Source organism: Hemicordylus capensis, chromosome 4 (genome assembly GCF_027244095.1).
Source record: "Hemicordylus capensis ecotype Gifberg chromosome 4, rHemCap1.1.pri, whole genome shotgun sequence".
Lineage (NCBI taxonomy): Eukaryota > Metazoa > Chordata > Lepidosauria > Squamata > Cordylidae > Hemicordylus > Hemicordylus capensis.
In genome coordinates this window covers 259,562,949-259,585,946 of record NC_069660.1, presented here as the reverse complement: position 1 = coordinate 259,585,946, position 22,998 = coordinate 259,562,949, and the positions used below count along the sequence as shown (strand labels likewise).

At 40.5% G+C, this 22,998-nt stretch overlaps 1 protein-coding gene across 7 annotated transcripts in view; it reads left to right on the top strand.

The window, feature by feature from the left end:
- LOC128322066 (transmembrane protein 68-like) overlaps positions 1–7,115 on the top strand; it is a 32,179-nt gene extending 25,064 nt beyond the window's left edge. For all 7 annotated transcript variants that reach the window (XM_053242773.1, XM_053242776.1, XM_053242779.1 and 4 more), the window contains 2 exons: positions 1,027–1,166; positions 4,379–7,115. In XM_053242773.1, coding sequence (XP_053098748.1) covers positions 1,027–1,166; positions 4,379–4,483 — 245 coding nt within the window. In that variant the 3' untranslated portion in view covers positions 4,484–7,115. The remainder of the gene's footprint in view (positions 1–1,026; positions 1,167–4,378) is intronic.
- The last annotated feature ends 15,883 nt before the right edge of the window (positions 7,116–22,998 follow it).

Sequence of the window (22,998 nt, the reverse complement as noted above, 5' to 3'; positions counted from 1 at the left end):
TCTCCCTCAAAGTAGGAGGTCACAGCTCACAAAGGGTTAACTTGCTCCCGATAGATAGGAAATCTCAGGTGTTTTTCAGGAAGCTGAAATCCATCCTCTTCGCCCAGCACATGCTCAGGTGCGATTCCCCAGTTCCTTCCAGTCTTCGCTCCTGATCAGACATACACCTGGGCTCCTGCCCAATTCCTAGTCTGCTTTCATCCTTTCTACATCACCTTTCCTTTACCCTAGGCAACTGTTTGAAGTCCCCCATCCCATCTTATCAACCAGATTCCTCTTTCCCCACCTCCCCACCAATGCATTGAAGCTATGCTGTTTAAAATTCTACCACTGACTCAGAAGTTAGAATAGTGTTTATTTTTTAAAAAATTGATTGCTTGATTACAAAATGCAAGATAAAGACAGACTTAAGTCACATAAATATCTTCTTATAAAAGGCAAAATGGTCTCACGATGAAGTTCTCAGTGCCGGTTTGTAAATAAGAGGTGCTGCTTTCATTATGGCAGGCTGACCATTGTCATATAACTATTTATAGAAAGGACACTGTAAGAGAACAACTCACAACAGCTACTCCTGGAATCTATCCCTATTACTATGTCATATTGGAGAACAGATGTTGATTTCTGCAAAGGGTCTTATCCCAGAAATGCTGCCTGCTTTGCATTTTTAAGGCATGGAAGTATTCCTTCAACTATTTTCTTGCTTAGAAGACTTAATGCATGCAACTGGCTTGGAGTCAGACATGCATACTGTCTAGAGTAGATCTGTGCAATGGCCTTTCAGCTGTTGTTGTACTACAACTCCCATCATTCCTGACTGTTGGCCACTGTGGCCTCAACTCACATAATGGGAGTTGTAATCCAACAGCAGCTGGAAGGTCAAAGTTGTATAGATCTGATCTAGAGCCATTTGTGAAGCAATTAAGAGATGAAAATCAAATAATGATTTAATTAAAACATCTGGAAGATGAGATCATTCTGCCTGCTATCCTTTAAGTTGTCTCTTTTGCCTTTTTCATGAACCAGAAATCTTTAGGATTCTATATGAGTATCTTCGTTTGCCAATAGTCCCATTGTATGGGAACTTTCCTGTCAAGATGCGGACATATATTGGGAATCCTATTCCATATGATCCAAATATAACTGCTGCAGAACTAGCAGAAAAAGTAAGAGGGTTTTTAAAAAATTATTTCGTAATATTATGCTAAAACATTTGTATGGTTCCAGGAAATCTAAGGCTGGTACATAACCGAATTGGGCAGGAGCCAGACTAAATTAGATGGTTCATCTGACTTTAGAAATGGTACTCAACCTGTGCTGTTTGGGATATTTCTCCCAAACTGTAAACCTGATCCTTTAGGGCAGGGATTCCTAACCTGCGGTATGCCAGATGTTGCTGAACTACAACTCCCATAACTCCCAGTTCAGCAACATCTGGAGTACCTCAGGTTGGAAATCTGCTTAAGGGGAAGTGCTATTAGATGCAGCATGGCTCACTGGTGATCAGGTGGCTTTCATAGCATAGAACGCCTTTCACCAGCTGAGGCAGGTGTGTCTGGTGTGGCTCTTCCTGATCAGAGAAAACTGGCTACTGTTATCCATGCTTTGGTAACATTTGTCTCTATTATTGCAATACATGAAGTCTTCAGACACAATTGGTTCCTGAAAACTGTGTCTTAAGCTGAATCATCTTAAGTTGGAAACGGTTTCCCCATTGGAAACAATGTTATAAATGGGGCTTGGTTCCTGAAACAATGTTATAAATGGGGCTTGGTTCCTGAAACAAAGCCAGATACCCCCTTGTTTTTATGCTTCTGTCAAAGCTGGTGGTGTGTAAGTCCCAGAAGCTATTTTCACAAGCAGCGAAAACCGGACTGGGCTTCCCTAGCCTGGTTTTCACTGCTTGTGAGAACCGCTGGGACGGCTCCCAGCAGCGGTGCGGCGGTGAGTCCTCTAAATAGCAATAGCAATAGCACTTACATTTATATACCGCTCTATAGCCGGAGCTCTCTAAGCAGTTTACAATGATTTAGCATATTGCCCCCAACATTCTGGGTACTCATTTTACCGACCTCGGAAGGATGGAAGGCTGAGTCAACCTTGAGCACCTGGTCAGGATCGAACTTGTAACCTGCTGGTTACAGGGCGGCAGTTTTACCACTGTGCCACCAGGGACTAAAGTAGCCCATCGCTTAACCCAGGTTTTGGGTGCGAGCTTACCCCCAAACCGGGCTAACTGATCATGTGTCTGCTGCGGCTCTCTCACACTCGGAGGGGGGGGGGAGGTTGGGTTAGGGTTGGGGCACCATGCAGTGGTGCTTCCCTGTGCCCCACCCCTGGAGCTGCTGGGCAAGCCACAGGCAGCCCGCAGGAGACCTGCTGCTCATCTGGGCAGGCAATCCGCCCACCCAGGGAACCACTTCTGCTTGTCTGCGGGGAGGGTAAGTTAAACCCTCCTTCCCCACAGATAGGCTAGCACACAGATCATGTGAAGAGTTTCACAGACATGCAGCATGAAAGTTGACGGCGGAGGGTTGGAAGTGCTTATTTATGCTACCAATGTTGCCTGTAACAGGGATTCCCAGATGCTGTTGACAACCTCAGCATCCCCAGCTGCAGTGGCCTTTTGGCTGGGAATTATTGGAGTCGTAGTCAACCACACCAGGGGATCCTTGATACAAGGAACACTGCTTGCTTGCCACCGACTTCCTTCCTGGCTCCTTTTCACTCCTCTGTGGAAGGAAGTGAGGCAACTGGGTAGCTCACTTACATCTCCCTCCTCCTGGGTAACCATTAGAAAGGGAAGGATTGAGGGTGAGCAGAAGGTGGAGTGTGGGCTGGGAATGGACAGAACACTTTCCATCTTACCATCACAGCATGGTAACTGAGGAGAAGGCGCTGAAACTGTGGTGGGGGAGGGAGCCTCTTGGACAGGCGAGTTATAAATTCCCTCCACAGTCTCAGATGCAGTAGCACCTGCCACCAGTGCTGTCACCAGTACTGCCAGGCTTGATGACAAGGTGAGCCTTCGCTACCATTGTCACCTCATCTCCCTTCTCTAGTCCACACATTAGCCACCGTCTAGCACAGCCTTGCTACCTGCAGTGAGTATACAGTTGAAACATGGTTGAAAAATTGAAACAAGGTGCTAATTTACAAATGTCTTAAGTGCCTTTATTTATTTGATTGATTGATTGATTGATTGATTGATTGATTTCTATACCACCCTTCCAAAAATGGCCTCAGGGCAGTTTACACAGAGAAATAATAAATAAATAAGATGGCTCCCTGTCCCCAAAGGGCTCATAATCTAAAAAGAAACGCAAGATAGACACCAGCAACAGTCACTGGAGGTACTGTGCTGTGGGTGGAGAGGGCCAGTTACTTCCCCCCTCCTAAATAAAGAGACTCACCAAATTAAAAGGAGCCTCTTTGCCAAGTTAGTAGGGGTTTTCTGTCTTAACTTTAAGAATCTTAGATTGAGGACTGCCTGTACATTGGGGATGTCTTTGAATGCTGTTTGGAAACTGGGACTACGTTGACTTCTCGTCTCTTTCCAGGCACAATTCAAAGTGTGTTTTTATTATTTTATTTTTATTTATTAAATTTATATTACGCCTGACTCCAAAGACTCTAGTCTTAACCTTTAAAGCCCTAAATACCTTGGAATCTTAAAGAGTTTTCACTGTATATGATCATTTTGGGGAGTCCCTGTGCCTTTGGGAAATGAGGTGGTCAGCAATCCAAGATAGCAGCTTCCCATTTGTGACAGTTTGTCCTTTGAAATAACCTCTCCAAGGAGGCTCACCTGGTGCTGGCCATGGCTTCTTTTTGGTGCCAGGATTGGAAAGTAGAATGTAGATAATTTGAGTATCTCAAACCACTTTAAAAAAAAAAAACCCAAAACCTTTAGCTTCCAAAGTGGGTTGCCATTCAGCACATGTGTTGGGGGTGGTGCGGGGAGAGATCAGTATTCTAAATATGCTTTGGTGCATGACACAAGTTGTACTCTTTGGGTCATGACTGTGGTACAATATTGGATCTTGGATAGTATTATAGTTTGTGTGTGTGTGTGTGTTGTTTTTTTTAAATTTATATCCCACTCTTTCTCCAAGGTGCCCAGAGCAGTGTACTGCATACTTACATTTCTTCTCACAACAACCCTGAGTAGTAGGTTAGGCTGAGAGAAAAGTGACTGGCCCAGAGTCACCCAGCAAGTATCATGGCTGAATGGGGATTTGAACTCAAGTCTCCCCAGTCTTAGTCCAGCACTCTAATATTATTCTGATTTTGCTTTGGAGTAACATTACTGAAAATATTCAGTTGTTATAATGTATGTAACAAGCTCTTAATATTGTCTCCCTCTTTTACTTTGTAGGCAAAGACTGCAGTCGAGTTTTTAATAGACAAGCATCAGAAAATTCCAGGGAATGTATTTAGGGCCTTGATGGAACGATTTGATAAATCACAAAAAGATGACTAGTATATTTGGGTTGTGATAGTTGCATAGAATTTTAAAATAATGTTTCTGAAATATGATATTTAAGAAGATTTTGTGGGGGGGTGTTAAAAATTGGACAGTTCTACAGAAATGTATATTATTTTCAAATGATCATTGTTAAATCTCAAACTTGAGCAAATTTAATCTTTAGGTATCAATACAATATTTCTTTTAAGCCAGTTCTGCTTTGGAAAAAGCTGTATAAATGACTTTTTAAGCTTTCTGAAAATGTATGAAATGTGTGGCCCATTTTCATTTTCCAACTTTCTCAATTGGAAGGTAAAATGTTTGGGTCTAGACTTTTAATAGAACTGGAATATTCCATTGCCAGTATTATTAGTAACAGAGATTCTACAATGCTGATCAGGTCCATAGTTACACCTGTAGACTCACATTAGTCTGACAAAATTAATCTTATTCAGTTAAGCATGCTGTGAAATGGGTGGATTGATAGAAATGCCTGTTCCAGATGGAAATGTAGTAAGCTGTGGAGCAGTCATTATGTGTCCCAAATTCTCAGCCAGACTATGGGAAATTTCCAGACTATGGGAAATTCTATGGCAGAATGGAAGTCACTAAAAATCATCTGTGCAAGGTAATGGTTCCATGCAGGGGTAATAATGTTTGAAACCTGTTCTTCACCCAGATTAGATTGACTCTGTTGTGGAGCGTGTCCATGACAGCACCAACTACTATCAGAAATTTATGGCACTAGGACCATGCAATAGGACCATATGATGAATTACTTGCATGTTATGACTGCATGGAACTAGTATCACACAAACTTTTTTTCTGTGGTCTCATCTTGACTGCCATAAAGTGGCCCTAAGGACAGATTAATGGGTCAGTTCATATTCCCAGAATTTGTATTCATGCCTGTTTGTCATAAAACTAATAGTACTAATTAATGTGGTTTTTTAAACATGTTTTTGGAATATGGTGGCTTATTTAACAAGAAGAGATCAAGTTTGCTCTATAAATAATTCAAAAGTTGATCCTTGAATAACCACCTTCAGGGTAATATCAGTGGTCCTATGTTGTGTAACAACATGAGTTTACTCAATTATTGTGCAGACTATTGAGTAAATGTCTAATTTTTATATTTTAAACATTCCAAGGTCTAATTTATCATGTATATTTGTACATGTATAGTATTTATATATTTAGCTTATTTTCTTGCTGAATTGGCTTTTATCGTGTAGTTCTGAGTACTTTTAAAGATATTTGTGAATAAAGTCACAATTGAAGACGTTGAAGCAGAGGATCTCTCAGTACATTTGGACATACAATCTGAAGCAGACAATCTTGGATATGAGTTATTCCACATAATATAGAGTATGAGCTTTCAGGCAAGGATTATGCTGCTTTGACTTCATTGGAAGGTTAGCTGTTTAAGCACTATGTGAACAAATAGTGCAATTTTAGGTAGTGCGAATTCAGCGTTCTATTAATTGTCAGATTTCAAACATCTAGAAATAAGGCCCATTCAAAAGACTTTTAAAAATCCAGTATATAGCTTCATAATAACTTTTGTGTCAGGGATGTTAACACTGACATTCAGGTGAATGAGAGATGAGGCAGCAGAAATGTCTAACAAATCAGATTTGTAGTAGAACTTTGCCACCTTCTCTCATGTTCTTGGCATTAATTAAATTAGCCACAAGATCACAGGGCAATCTCAAATGAAATCATCCCTACTGAACTAGATCTATAATATTTGCTTATGAGAAAATCCAATAATTCTTGTTCTTGGTAGTACTTTGGCTGTCAAGTTTCTAAACAAATGATTTGCAGCAAGATTTAATATTCTTTGATAGTTCTGTAACCAGTGTAAACCTGGGTCAAGTCCACCAGGTGCTGAATAATGGCATGTAATATCAGTCAGGCTTGTGTGGGACTCCTGGATATAAAGAGATAGGGTCCTGTCCCCCCAACACACCATAGTTCAGACCACACTTTAGTATATTCCATCTATATCCCTGGTTACTCTTGGGTATTTAAAAGTAGCTGTCATAAGCAACTGTCAAATGCTTATTCCACTTTAACTTGAATATATTCAAGAGCAAGCGTTTGACTTTTGCTTTCTTTCTTCTTCTGAAGCCTGAAATGTCCCCTAGGTGCAATCCTTGGGAAACAGAGACTGCACTCTTTCAGTACTTAACAAATGGCTCATAGGCCACTTTTGCACTTTTGTAGAAATTTGAACCTTTGTTGCCACTCCAAATTTATTTATTTATTTTAAGTTATAACCCTAGCTTCGTACAAGAAAGCACTTACATAAGAGTTATGTAAGTAATGAAAGTAGTAGAATACTACTTATGAAAGTAGTAGAATACTTTCTAACAGCCAAAAGATTGCTGGCTTGAGCCAGTAAATTGAAATTTACATGAAGGTAAACCTGAAAGATGGAACCAGACTTACTGTTGTCATTGCATATTTATTCTAGGATCTCCGCCTGCCCCCAATTCAGGTATTGAAATATTTAAATAAAATGCAGCATGTGCTTTTAAGGTTATTTATCACTGTTCTTAATTGCATAATTTTTCTTTATCCATTTTTCTGTATATTTGTATGTAGTTAAAGCAATTACAGAATAAAGCTGAACTAGTAACTAGAAAAATCTTGTATGTGTGCTATTCATTTCAAAGCTGTCTCCTTCTGGAATATCTTGGATAACTGAATGTAAAAGATCTTCAAATAGGAACAAGCAGAAATATAGTTTTTGCTAGTAAGTTAACACATTGCTGATCATGAGTATTGCATAACAGAATAAAACAATATGTTTGTTGTTGGAGAAAAGAGGGTGAAGGGACTGATGAGAATTTTGCAGTGATGGGATGGCTTAAGTTAAGTTGAGTTAAGCAATGTTAAATCCCTTTTATTTCACTGTGAGGTATTAAAGTAAATACCTCTAATTATCTGATGGTTGCATAATCCTCTGACAACTCCTTTTTAAAAATTAGCCTACTTTTCTTAAGGAAAATAAGCTTATGAAATCACCTGGCACATTTACTCATGCTTAGACCAATATAGAGTACAGCTGTAGGGACACCTTAATGTGATGATGTAATCCACCCTGATTCAAGATGGTGGAAGCATGAACGTTTGAGGTGCAAGCGGGCTAACTTGTAGACCGTCTAACCAATTTGAACCAAATTTGGTTCAATTGTAGTGAGTGGCACATAGGACACTTCAATGGCATTGTTTGTGATGACATCATCCACTGCAATTTAATATGGCAGATGCATGGACATTTGCAGTACAAATGGAAACCGATTTGGACCAAATTTGGTACAGTTGTAGGGACACCTCAAAGGCACAGTTTGTGATGATGTCATCCACCCCAGTTCAAGATGGCAGATGCATGAATGTTTGAGGCATATGTGGGCTAACTTGTGAACTGCTTAACAAATTTGGATGAAATTTAATCCAGTTGTATGTAAATGTAAGAAAGTAGGCAGATTAGTTGTTTGCAGAACTACTTGTTTGTTTATATAATCTACCCTTCCTCCAAGGATATCAGTGTGGCAGTTTAGCCATGATACTGTGTTTTAGCACAAACATTCCCTACTTTTTTCCTAATGCAACTTAGTGTATATAGCATTCCCAAGTGTCTCTTTCCAACTAGACACCGACCAGGTCTAAGCCTGCTTTAGCTTCAACAAGATTGAAGCATCACATGCTGTCAACTATGCCCTGAAATTATCTTTTATGTCTAGCAATTACATATATAATTGGCAATGACTTTGGATTGGTTGTGTTTTATAACCAACTTAGAGATTAGTGGACTTTACTGTCCACTATGTTGTTACTATGTTGTTACGCAAGTAAACCAGAGCATCAAATAGCCAATACACTGATTTTGCTTTTATTACCTGATATAACAATCTTTTGGGACTCTCTTAAAAAGCAACGTAAGACTAGAAGAGGGTAGTGTGGCTGTCAGAAGTGGAAGGCCTATTGAGATGAAAATCAACTACGACTCTGCCTCTGTTAGCAGCTGGGAACACTCTGCCAGTATGCCATCCAGTGAGTGGCTGGAGTGATGGCTCTGCAAATGTGGGTAAGCACAGATTCCAATGGGGAGCTGCTTGTGTAAAATGGCTTTCTTTACAGTTGCAGGGACTTCAGCCACAGCAGTACTAGGGCATGTGCTGTTTGGGTTGAAAATGCCACAGCTGTAGAGAGCTGCTTCCCATTGAACTCTGTAGTCTGTTTGTGGTAACAGTTCACAACTGGGCCTCAGACATGTAGTCACTTAAGGGGTACATTCCATGACTGACTGAGAAGCCATTTCTCTGCACACGTACACAATCTATTGAAACAGACTGCATCTATAAGCAGAATGCAATTAACTTGTTTGTTTGTTTTTAAAAAAATCCACCGCATCAGTAAAATGACCACAGTGTACTTTATTTAATGATTTGGTACTTTGTGTTGCAATAAAATAAAAAAAATCTACAAAATCCAAATATATAAAATTTTCAAGTTTTCCTTTGAAGTTTTACAAGAAAAATCAAGTTGTAACCAAAGAAAGAGATTTGTTAGTATGAAGCACTACTTTCAACTTCATTTCATCACAAATTGCAACTTACTGAACAGACCAAAAGAACTATGGTACTGTAGTACACCAAATACTTCACACACTGTGTTCTTTACTATAGCACATGTAACCACTGCCACACAAGACAGTAGTCTCTAGCCAATAAAGACACTCTTCACAATCGGGACTCTAAGGGAATGTCTGTATACATGAATCTGAATATATCTATTTACATGAAGGGGTCCCCCCCCCCCCCAACTAGTATTTTGAGTCTTCATTTCAAACAAAATACCAAATACATTTGTACAATGTTTTTACAGGTCAAAGCACAAGTACTGTCATGAATATCATTCAGCTCAAGTCACTGTGCTTGTACTGAGGGAAATATCTACATTTTTCCAAAAACACAAAGGTGATCGGTCAAAACTCATTTCTGATAATGGTAACTATTGAGTAAAAGCACAGTAACAGTTAGTTAGCACGATCAGTGTTTAATGAAACAGTTTACAACAGGATCTGAGAAATTATTGGTCCACTCAATTCCACTTGCTAGTCTGGTGCTAACAGTAACTTTTCATTTTAAAAGTTTTTATATATGTCTATATCTATATCTGATACAGGATAGATAAAATGGGGGGAAGTATTATGGATACAAAAGAGCACAAATCTTTTAAGGCAAATCAAGCATATACAAGCAGCTTATGCAATTTTTGTTCCTGGATATCTAAACTCTACATTACAGACCCAAGGCTCCGATCCAGCTATGCATGCACCCAATCAAGGTGGTTGACTGTCAGCTCTGATCCTGTCATTCATGGGAGGGAGGAGGCAGAGTATGGCCTCCCTGCTCCTAAACAAGTGATTGGTGCCATCATTGCTAGACATCTTAGCATGGCTGTATTCACAATTCCGATTTCAGCTCCAGGAATTAGATGTAATTATAGCATGTTGTTTCACAGTACAACATAGGGTACATGTTTGAAAGTTTTTGTGTGCATGCACCACCTTAGCTGGATCAGGGCGAGAATGTGTGCTCTGCAATGGTTAGCAACTATGTTTTGTTCTGAGACATAGATAAATTAATTGGCATGGCTTTGAAACAGGATTTTCCAAACTGAGGGAAAAGAAGAAAGAAACCCTGATAAATATAAAATGCATGGTTTTGTAGGTTTGGGAGGGAAAGTAAACGAAAAGCAGCTGAGGTAGTTCAATGTAAAAACAAAAGTGATTTGCCAAACTCACTAGGGAAATAAAAACCTATTGTTTTACAAAAGTCCTTGGAATTTACGTGTTCAAAAATCTGGTGATATGCATTTGGGATATCTAACTAAAAATGTGAATGGGTTAAAATACAGGCAAGTCCCATTGCTTTCAGTTGGAATCAGTGGGCCTTAAAAATGTGTGTAACTTTCCCTGAATTGTGTCCTGTGCTCCTTAGATATGACTACTTATGCTAGTGCAGTCCTACTTACTTGACCGATTCTCTAGTAGTATAGTATAAGTAATAAAATCCCCAACCCTGCACCATCCCAGTAGCCACCTTCTACAGACAAACATGGAGAACAGCATTTTTAAATTTTATTTTCAAGTATTGATACATTTCTGTATATATGTATGCTTCCATACATCTTTTACCTAACAAAATTATATTTGCACCAGCAGTACATTTTTCCACTATAAGAAAATTGACAGCGCTCTAATATCTACTCAGATATAACGTCAGTCCCATCTGAACCAGTGACACTGAAATCAGGTGCCCACTTACCACAGCTTCAGCAAGATTTGGTAACAGTATCTATTTCACAAAACATATTTTTTCTACCCTTGCAGATCATCTCTTACAAGACTGGTTTAGAGTTCAGATGGGCAGCCTGATCTAGAACAGTTATGTTGAAATTCTTGGATTTAAGTCAGTGTTAGTCCATTAAAGCTATTAAGCTGGAAACTTCAGTCCTTTAGTTTGAATGTCCACCACAGAATCAGAGTTGGAAGGGACCTTGGTGTGCATGCTGCTTGTGAGCCACTGTAAAGCATGTATGTGCACTGTTTGTGAAGGCAGTTGCCACTCATCACAACTACAATGATGCAACCCTTCCTAGCTACAGAGCAGCAGGACCTTCACAAACTGTGCAAGCAGGCATGCTTTGCAGTGGCTTGGAGTATGCATGTCTCTCACTTGGACCAGCAGTTCCTGCATAGTAGGTAAGCCACGGGAACTAATCTCTGACATGAGGAGGCTAGACTATACTCCTAAGCAAGCACTGAATTCTGGAAAACAGGCATCTGGCTATGCATAAGTCTGTCCTATTGGATTAAATGTTGGTTTAAGGAAAAAAACAACAGCTCCAGGTGTGTTTTGGATAAAGAAGCAGGCTGGTTTATGGACTATAAAGAAAGATGTTCCCGTTTTACCACTATTGCTCAACAGCTGCTAGATCTTCAGGAACCTGTACCATGACATTTAACATGTTAAATTGACAAACACAGACATTTCCTTTCAGGGTGAGGAACACTAATGGATCAACCTGGCAAGCTGCAAAATAGCTGGGTTACAGGACTCCAGGAGGCAGGGATTAAAATGGGATGGAAGGTCAAAACCCATAATGATGATTTATCCTTTCTTCCAGCCTTGCAGCATAGTATACATAATCTGAAACCTTTTTTTTTTAAACCTTGTGGCTTTGAATTTAAATGCCAAGCCTTTGCTTTAGTTGCTATTTATTCTCAGATAAACTGGTGCACTCTTAAGTCACAGCTCCATCTCCATTTCAGATAAAATTTCTGTCTAGATACTCCAGAGGAATGCAGCTCTTCAAAAACTTATGAAGATATGCTTGCAGCAGTTTTTCCATGCTCACATGTTAATATGGAATCTATGCCTCCTTTCCAAACAATTCAATTCCCTTGTCTTTTAACAAAAGTATGTGTGAATGGAGGTATGACTGTTTCTGACTTTTTACCTATTAGCAGCACAGACATCATGATCCTATACAGTAAAATATTTCACATTTTAACAACAAACTTGTATTGATCTACCAGAAGTGTGTTTAATATCTGGCTATAATGTTTTCTTGAAAGAAAGGTTTTCTATGATAATACAGCATGAAACTGACATGAATATCAAGTCTGACTAGATAAAGAACTCTGGAAAATAATTTATTAGAAGCCCAAATGCCAATTCATGACAAAGAAAAGACAGCAATATACCAGGTAAATTGGTATGTTAAAAGGGAATACTCTGTTTACTAAACAAAGTCTCTTAGGGAGGCCACCATTTTTTTGGTGTTTGCATAGATGAAGCGACCACTTAATATAAAAACTATAATACAGAACTAAACGAAATCAAGAATCCGATGGATGGTGTATTTAAGCTGAGCCAAAACAAACTTTACAAAGCATTCAACAAGGCAAAATAATATTTTAAAAGCAGAGTTCCAGATCCACATTCTCAACCATAGAAAAGCAAAAACAACTGAATTCAATCTGGGCTCTTAGGTGTTGTGTGTGATAAAAGCATGATTTGGCTTTTTCCCTCCTGTCCATGTACGACTTGCATTGTATAGCCTGTAGATGAATGGATACAGAGGTGCACCTACGAAATTTTGGAGCCTGGACCTAAAGGTCTTTTAGCCGCCACACCCCCTGCTGCAAATTAAGCATCATCATGCTTGGTCAGGCAACCGCACCACCTGGGACAGACTAAAGAGGAGTTGGCGGCCCCCAGGGGCTGTGGAGACCCTCGACTTTGGCCCGGAAGTCCAGGGGTAGGAGCACCTCTGATATGTATAATATTTCCATATTGATTACTACACATAAAGCATTTCTCAGTTAGGTGCAAGTATGTAACTAATTATTCTTCCGATGTATCCAAATGCAGTAGCAATTGTCATGGATATGCAATTGACCAATAAGCAAATTATATTCATTTCAAATATTTTATTATGCTATATATCAAATCATGTATCAGACCATGTATCAAACTTAAATAGGGTGTTGGGCCTGATTTGATTCCAGTGCTCTGGGGGCGGGGCACACACAGCCTTGTGCTCCTTCTCTCTGCTAACTGAGCAAAGAGGCATCTTTTAAAGTGGTGATGATTCTCTTATTTAGCAGGGGGAGAGCAACTGGCCCTATCCAACCCCAGCACAGCATCTCTCCAGTGGCTGTTTCTGGTATCTGCCTTATGTTCCTTTTTAGATTGTGAGCACTTTGGGCACAGGGGACCATATTGTTTGTGTATTTATTTTTTCTGTATAAACCATTTTTGAGAACTTTGTATGAAGAGGTGTTTGTATAAACACCCGTAGTAGTGGTAGTAGTAGTAGTTTTTGCAACTGCCTCGCACCACCTTCTATCTTCCTCCTTCTCCACCCTCTTCTCTCACTTTCTTCCTTTCTTCTTACCTCTTGCCTCTTCCTCCATCCCTTGCCCTGCCATTTAAATTGGCTGAATGCACTACTGTTTGCACCAGAATATGCTCAGGGAAAGGTTGAATTTTTGTTTGTATTTTTAGAAGAAATTCTTCCCAATAATCTGTAGATACCAAATTTTCCATTGGGAATCCTGCCACTTAAATTAGCTGAATGTGCCACTTCTTACTCAGAGAAAGTAATATAAATGTAAATGAAAATAAATTTCAAAACTGTTATTGTTCTCAACTTATTTTCAACACACAATAATCCAAACAGAAACACACAGACACAGGCACAGACACACACACAGAGTTTACTCTCCTTTACAGAAACCCTTCTTCCTCCTGGTTTGTTTCCATCTGATGTCCATTTAGGAACTGGGAATGAAATTTTGCCTGGTGAGAAGCAACCCAAAGAGAGGATGGGAGGCGGTGCAAATAGGAGCAGCAACAGAAAGGCAGAGAGGTTCAGTGAGTCAGCTAGAGTGATTTAATGGTAGAGTTCCTGTGCTTTCACAACCTCTACAACAGGACAGGATTCCATCAATGAGGCAGTGGAGGGGTCAATGAGGCACTCTAGCCAAATGGCTGGCTGCATCTAGCCTCTGGTGCTTTTCTGAATGCTTCCCCCCCACCCACCATGCCACACTCCGAAGTGGCAGTAGACACCCAAGCAGAGGCCAGCAGACTGGGATTGCAGTGAGGTGACGTGGGGAAAATGTGCCAGAGAGAGAAGCAGTGGCTTGTCAGGGGCTGGCTTGCTGAGCTCCCTAAGGCAGATTTGGCCTGCAGGCGGGCAGCTGGACACCTCTGGTATAGTCTGTCAAGCAGTGCAATACAGAATGCACTAAGACAGAAGCTAACCAGTGGCAGGATCCTAACGCTACTAATTATTCACTTGGCTGTACATTCTAGCAAGCTGAATGAAACAATCCTTGTTTAGGATTGCAGCACTAATTAGTATCAAGTCTATTGATGAACAAAGCTAAGTGGCTGCAATAGTGACTTCCATGCAATATGCACACCTACACAGAAGTAAATCCTATTGAGTTCCCAAATAAATGAGTACAGAACTTCAGGCCTAAACAATGAATGCCTTGTCTGAAGGGGAAAAAATTCGATTGCTTATGTATTATAAGCCTGAACAGGATTAGGGGTGAGAGTAGTTTCAGGCCCCACACATCCCATCACGTATGGAAGAAGTAGAATTCTCAAGCCCTACATAAGCTGTTTTACCACATGGTCCTGGCAGGCAGGGGCGTAGGAAGCTTTGTGGGGGCCAGAGGACAAAGTCTGACCAGCAGCTCCCCTGGGTCTTCTTTTGCACACATCCCAAGTAATGCCTCCTACACCTGATGTGAGACACAAGGGGGGAGGGGCCAGTGCAGAGAATGGGCCTGTCACACCTCCGGCATAGTTTCATTTCTCCTGTCAGCAGTTGGTGGAATCGCTGAAAGGGAACTCCCCCTGCCCTGTGACAGCCCCATTCTCTGCATTGGCCCCTCCCCCCTTGTGTCTCACATCAGACTCAGGGAAAGGGGCAATGCTGGAGGGGAGAAGCGAGTCCATCACTCTCCACCCAGCGTAAAACACTGGCTGGAGAGGAGAGGAGAGGAGAGGGGTGTGCCTTGCGCTCCCAGGCGGCAAATGCTTTGCTTGCCAGATCGGTGTGGGTGGGGACAAAGGGGTACCCTGGCTGAGTGCAAGGAGGAGGAAAGAGCAAGCGTGGTGCAGTGGTTAGAGTGCTGGACTAGGACAGGGGAAACCCGAGTTCAAATCCCCATTCAGCATGATACTAGCTGGGTGACTCTGGGCCAGTCACTTCTCTCTCAGCCTAACCGACTTCACAGGGTTGTTGTGAGGAGAAACTCAAGTATGTAGTACACCGCTTTGGGCTCAATGGAGGAAGAGCGGGATATAAATGTAAAATAATAATAGTAATAATAATAATAATAATTAATAATAATAACAACAATCCAGTCAATAACACCTGTCTGACTGTGTAAACAAAAAAATAACAATAATAATGGATTACCCCAGGTACTAACCTTATGACAAACGTCTCTCTAAACCAGAACTGTACCTCTGTTGTTCTCATGCAAAGGAGCTTTTCTTAAGAATGACAGAAAATAACAGAAAATAGAAAGAAAGAAAAGTCATGTGGGAAAGAGTCCATGAGAGGAGAGCAGCAGTGGGAGAAACGGGGGAGGGGGGCTCAATCCTTCTCTTGCTCTCTGTTTCCCTGCACCAGATCCTTGACACCATTTAACTGTGGTATAGTGACTGAGCTTGCCTCCTAATGGCGCAGCGGGGAAGTAAATGGCCTAAGGAGCAAGAGGTTGCTGGTTCAAATCCCTGCTGGTGTGGAAACACCTCTATTGGGCAGCAGTGATATAGGAAGGTGCTGAAAGGCATCATCTCACACTGCGCGGGAGATGGCAATGGTAAAACCTCTCCTGTATGCTACCAAAGACAACCACAGGGCTCTGTGGGCGCCAGGAGTCAACACCAACTCGATGGCACAACTTTTACTTTAGTGACTGAGCTACAGAGCAGGGCTACAGCTTAGTGGCAGAACATATGCTTCATTTGCACACAGAAGATCCCTCTCAGTATCTCCAGTTAGGGTTGAAGAAAACCCCAATCTGAAACCCTGGAGAGCTGCTGCCATTCAGTGTAGATATAATACTGAGCAAGATGGACTGAAGGTCTGACTCGCTCGAAGGGAGCTTCATATGTTCAAAGCTATAACACCATACCTTTGCAAGCTCTAAGCATATTTTGAGATGCCACTGTTCTAATTTATTGCTGAACAATTACTATCAACAAAAAGGAAAGTGAGGTTAAAGCTTATTTTAACAGTCCTCTCTCATTTTTTAATTTTTTTTATTTAATGTATTTGTATACCGCCCACTACCGAAGTCTCTAAGCAGTGTATACTGAAATTAAAACAGAAAAATCATTAAAAAGTAAAACCCAAAGATTTTTTAAAAAATGCTAAAGCATAGCAGAGAAAATAAAGGAGGGAAAGTATTATTGAAAGTCTCAGATGTAACAGAATTTGTGGTTTCCTAGTACAAGAGTGAACCTCAGAAAGCCACAAGCTTGTACTATACATTTCCCCTTCTCTCTCTTCCACACATTAGAGGAAGTTTCCACTATTACTTTATAAATAAATATAAAGCACAGTTCTATGATATGTGCAAGCTTAGGGAGCATAAGAACAGCCCTGCTAGATCAGGCTCAAGGCCCATCCAGTCCAGTTCCCTGTTTCACACAGTGGCCCACCAGATGCCTCTGAGAAGGTCCCAGGCAAGAGGTGAGGGCATGCCCTCTCTCTTGCTGTTGCTCCCCTGCAACTGGTATTGAAAGGCATCTTGCCTCTGAGGTTGGAGGTGCCCTATAGCCACCAGAATAGTAGCCATTGATAGAACTGTCCTCAATGAGTTTAGCGAACAAGCATACAAACAAGCTACACTAGTTAGTGGCCATCACCACATCCCATGGCAGATTATAGTTACATGCTGTGTGAAAAAGTACTTCCTTTTGTTGGTCCTAAATATCCCAGCCTTCAGTTTAATGGGTTGACCCCTGGTTCTAGTGTTGTGAAAGTGGGAGAAAAAACTCTCTCTACTCCATGCATAATTTTATACAGCTTTATCGTGTATCCCCATACTTGTCTCTTTTCCAAACTTAAAAGTTCAAGATGCTGTACCCTCGCCTTATGACGAAGGTGCTACAGGTCCATTATAATCTTAGTTGTCCTCTTCTATACCTTTTCCAGTTCTACAATATCCTTCTTAAGATACGGTGACCAGAACTGCCCATAGTATTCCAAATGTGGCCACACCATAGATTTGTATAGGGGCATAATAATATTAGCATTTTATTTTCAATCCCCTTCCTAAGGATCCCTAGCATGGAATTTGCCTTTTTCACAGCTGCCATGCACTGAGTTTACACTTTCAATGAGCTATCCACATGACCCCAAGATTTACTGTATCTCCTGGTCAGTCACTAACAGCTCAGACCCTATCAGCATATATGTGAAGTTGGTTTTTTTTAACCCCAATATGCATCACTTCACACTTGCTAACACTGAACCACATTTGTCATTTTGTTCCCCATTCCCCCAGTTTGGAGAGACCCTTTTGGAGTTCCTAGCAATTTGTTTTAGATTTCACTACCCTAAATAGCTTAGTGTCATCTGCAAATTTGGCCATTTGGCTGCTTTGACTTCTAGATCAGTTTGTTAACTTGTAGATCAGAATCTTAGTCTGTTAACTAACTCAGGTTTGAACAAGCTGAGAAACCAGACAACAGTTTGACCTTTATATGATATCTAGAAAAACCAGCAAATATTGTTGCTGTTTCATATATTGAAATCTATGGTGGTAAACCATATTATTTTCATGAAGCTTGTTTTTTTCATGTGAAAATCACTTCAGTCACATCATGAAAAAAACTTTCATCATAACTTTTTCTCTGAGGCAATAACAGCAATTTTCATCAGGGCACTACTATAGAAAAATGTGTAAATGAGGCAGTAAAGTAAATTTGTATTGTTTTATTGTTTTATTATTGTGAACCGCCCCGAGACTTTGGTTTGGGGCAGTATAAAAATCCATTAAACAAACAAACAAACAAACAAACAAGTCTTATTTGAGGCCCTCATGGCCTCAATCTTAAACACATCTTAATTAACCTTCATATATCTAAACTAGGCATTCCCAACTCTGGGTCCCCAGATCATGTTGGACTACAGCTCACATCACCCTAAGCCACAATTGCCTTCTGTTCCTGGGAAGTTGGGAGTTGTAGTGCAACATCTGAACATCCAAAATTGGGAGCTTCTGCTCCAAACAAAAATATATGAGATCTAGGTCAACTCTCCTCTTTTCAGAACTCTCTCATTTGAAATTATCATGAAAGAGTAATAGGCCTAAGGTTGTTCCTCAGCTGCAGCTCTCTGCTTGCAAGAGGACTTGCCAAAATAGGCAGAGATGGCACACAGCAAAAAGAAATGACTCAACATATGTGCTGTATGTTACCATCTACCTATGGCCAGCTTTCTAGCTATATACAGTATAAGCCATGTTTTTTATATTATCAAGAACATGGCTGTTTACACCCAATTCAAATTAATTTCTCTCATTTTAGCCAAAGCATAGTCAGGAATAGTGATAACAAGAATACTTCAGAGCAAATGGGGTAACATCTACCCGAAACAAAGTTAAATGAAAACTAAACCAAATGAACCTTTTTTAGACCTGAGTCACATAAGCAGATTCTCTGACTAATATCATATTCTGCTTCTGTAATCAGTAATCGTTCATGTGTATTGTCCCATCATTCTAAGTGGATTATTTGCAGTACAAACCTATTCATGTTTACTAGTCTCACTGTGTTTAATGGCATTTTCTTCCAGGTAAGTGTGCACTAAGGTTGTTCATATAACCCTGGAACCAGGGCTGAGAGGGCTGGGTGGGAAAGGCAGGATTACACCTACCTCCCCTGCAGATGATCTTTGCTTTGTCTTTGGCCACACTACTTGTGTGTCCACATGAGCCATGCTGCAGAGAGCAGTGCAATCATCTGGAAGCTGGAGAAAGCCGGCCTCCAGAAATCCCACAATGCAACATGTGAGGAGCTCTATGGATGCTTGGACTGCAGGCAGCTGAGCAATCATATGACTGGGTACTGGCTATCCTGGTGAAGAGCGCCAGGATTGGGACTGATCCCAGCAGTCCACACGAGCCCAGGTAGGGCTGTGCAAGTCCTGACAGGATTGCTTGTGTGCGTGCCCTCTCCATGTTTCAGTGAGCTTCCTCCATGGATCCCCTCTACCTGGCACTCCTAAAATTCATGATACAGCTTACCTTAGAGAAGGGATGCACAACTTCAGCCTTCCAGCTGTGGTTGGACCATAACTCCCATCATTCCCAGCTACAGCGGCTAATATGGATGATGGGAGTTGAAGTCCAACATCTGCAGGCCTGCCTCGGAGGATGGGATGAATGAGAGGAAGAGACTATGGAGTGATTCTCTTGGCTGAAAGAGTTGCTGCATCACCACCACAGAAAGGCTATGGGCACAGAGGTGATTGCGGGAATTGGTAGCGAGCCTGTCTGAGAGCTTTGGGTGATCCACTGCTGCTGGATGATGGCAACCCCCTTAATTACATGTTACAGCTGTGTTGTGTTTTTAGATTGTGAACTGTCCAGGGACTTGCATATGGGGCAGTATAAAAATGTATTTAGTAAAACAAGCATACAAACAAATGAATAAATTAAATATAAGGCAGTGAAAGTAGCTGTGAAGTGTGTGACTCAACATACTAAAAGCATTTATACAAATTTTAAACCAATTAATTGAATGTAACTTCCCCTGGGGGCAAAAAAAAAAAAGTAGGACATATTTCCAGGGATACGTATTAAGGATTGCAGTATTTGTGAAATGTTTATAGACTGTGACAGTTTGGATCTCACTAAAAAGTCAATTCCATTGTAATTATGATTTTGATATTCAAAGGTCACCCATAGAGTTTCTAAAAGTGTTGCTTTACCTGTGAGAACCAACCAATCTTCTGCATGTGAATTTGAATGATAGTCTTGGCAGTAGATAAAGTGTATCTTTTTGAAATGAGATATGTGAACTGCAGCAATATCTATAAATAATAGCCACCAGAGACCAATATATTTCAGAAAGTGTGCACATAAAAACTCAATTTTCAAATAAACCTTCATCAGGTTTTTTAAAATCACTATTTTCTCTAAAAATATATACTTTTTATGCTTAAGATGAAAAAGAAGAAAGGATTCTAGACAACAATGTAAATCACATGGTTTTATGTATAATTGAGAAGGGCTTTCATAAGATATTGATTCTGGTATTCAGATGACAGATTTGCTACTTTAGTCTTCTGCTTAAAGAACGGGCTAAATGTGAGAGTGTTTAATTGCCACAATTAGCACAGTTAAGTAGCTCATTGTGTTTAAAAACAATTATTTCCCATTCTCTGTTATTGTGCCATACGATTAGAGTGTGGAACCTTTTAATTTATGAACATGATACAATTGTTTTCATCTTGCACTTTCTGGAATTGCTCGGCTTAAATAGACACATCCTAATGGAAATGTTTCCTTGGGAATGAATCTAATTTATGATATTTCATGATAGGAAGCAATTTACTTGCTTTCTATTATGCAAGGAGCAAGTGAAGAAGCAGAACATCACCAATATCCCGAACGAAGTAATCACAGAAGTGAAGAGGTATAGAGCAAACAGCAGTACCTCAGCCACTTTGAATGCGTATCTTTGGAGTCAAGTTGTGAATGAGTAGATGCTAAAATGTCTGCAAAGAAGACTACTTTAACCTCAGCAGATTGGGGGTTGAATCTCTTCTCAACCCCAACTTGAGAAAGGGGGTTTGGGAGTTTACTAAGCTGAGAAACTTCTTATGAACAAATTATAATGAATTCTTAAATTTATGGTAAAATGCACATTTGTATACATTGAACAATTTATTCCCTTATCAGCTTCAGCCTCATTGGTCTTTATTCTCAAAGAGTCTCTTTTTATAGTGGCAAGGGAAGGTTACATATTGGATGGACAGAAAGAGACAGCTATCAAAGTGATCTTTTTTGGCACCCTTTGATCATGCTAGTGCAAATGTCAGTGGAGAGACTTACGATCAGCTTTGCAGATGCATGTAATAGTTTCCATCTGTTACTCAAATTCAAGTAAATGGCTTTTAGATCTTACTAGCCGACCCCACACAGAGCACCTTTGCGCTCTTTGGGGCCGGCGGTTACCTCTCCCCCCACTTCTGCCCCAGTTTCTGCTTCCAGGCCCAGCCACCTCTCCTCCCCACTGCCACTTCTCCCCACCCCACCACTTTCTTTCCCCCCTCCTGAGCCTTGTCTCCGTGGCTGGGCTGGGCCCGCCACCTCTGGCCTCCATGGCCGGGCCACGGCAACCAATCCTCCTGGATGCACCTCAGCCACAGGCACGTCCGCCACCCAGCCAATCAGCTGGGCTCCGGGACGGACATTCCAAGGCACACCCAGGAGAATTAATATAATAGATTACTTCAGTTTAGCTGGGTGTGAACTTGGTAACCTGTGAACTGTGCAGCAAGATTAATTATGCAACTAAGGAATACTAACTAACTGAACTACATTTGGAAAGGGAGCAGCCAGATCTTCCAACATTTCATGTGAGGAATATAAAATTACTGCTTCATTTACATGCAAATACTGGACATGCAAATATGGCTGTTTCATTTACACCAATGCCTCCCAAACTTTAATCATACATTTTATATTTGCTACCCATTCATAATTCAGAGCCTTCCACTTTTAATTATTTTCACTTTATCTTATTTTCACTTTATTTGATTTTTAGGACTTAGTAAAATAAATACGTTGCACGTTCAGCCAATAAAAACATGATTTCCATTTCAATAGGAATCCATGGCAGGTAACCTTTCATTTTGTCTTACAAATCTAACAGAAAGGACTGAATATGTCCACCAGCTGTATATATCAAAGCAACATGAGACCTAGTTCTCACTGAGATGGGGAACTCTGTGTTCAGCCTGCACCATTTCCTACTGCAAGTGGGGGCTCACATGATTAAATTCTCTCAACATATAGAGAACTAATAAAGAGGCACCTTCTAAAGTAATGATTCTCTTTATATTTAGCAGAGGGAGAGTTTCATTTAAGAAGTAGTTAATAAATATAATGATGATGATAAATAATTAATAATAATATACCAGAGACAGTTTGGTTAGAACTCTCATACTTGCCATATAGTTTTCTGTCTGGAGGGATGTTTTGTATGGACAGGGAATTCAATCATCTGTAATTTGAAATTGTCCAAAGAAGACTCAGGTGTCCCACCACTTCAGTGAGAACTAAGTCTATATTTAATATGCCTGCTGGTGCAGTTTAACCTACAAATCATGGCCACTTGTCTCTTTTGATCAACAGACGGTCTGAATTATCCACATTTTAAGTTGGTGTATTTGCTGAAATACCAGCATAATCTTTTGTTAGTATCATGAAATGGATTCAACACCATAGCAAAAAGTACTTCTTTATGCCGGCAGCTGATCTTGGGTTCAGGCCAGAAATGTGCTCAGATAAGTACTTTCCTATAAATTAAGTGTTTTAGGTTGAATTAGCACTTACATTTATATACCGCTCTATAGCCGGAGCTCTCTAAGCGGTTTACAATGATTTTTAGCATAATTGGCCTCCATGTTGCTTAAACGTTAGATTTGCTGGAGAATCCACTTTCCTGAAGGGGATATGAAACTATACTGGGTGTTTCTCATGGAGCGAGTGCATTAGATTCAAGTCACCATTCAGCAGTGTGCTCCATATAGACTATATTTACTTACTACTGTAAACATTTGCAACTGGCAAATTTAGGGTGAGACTGAAGCCTCTTGTGCTAGTGAATAAAATGATCAATCTATCATAGGGTGATCATTTCTGTGTCATGACCAACCATTTGAACATTGCCCTTTACCAA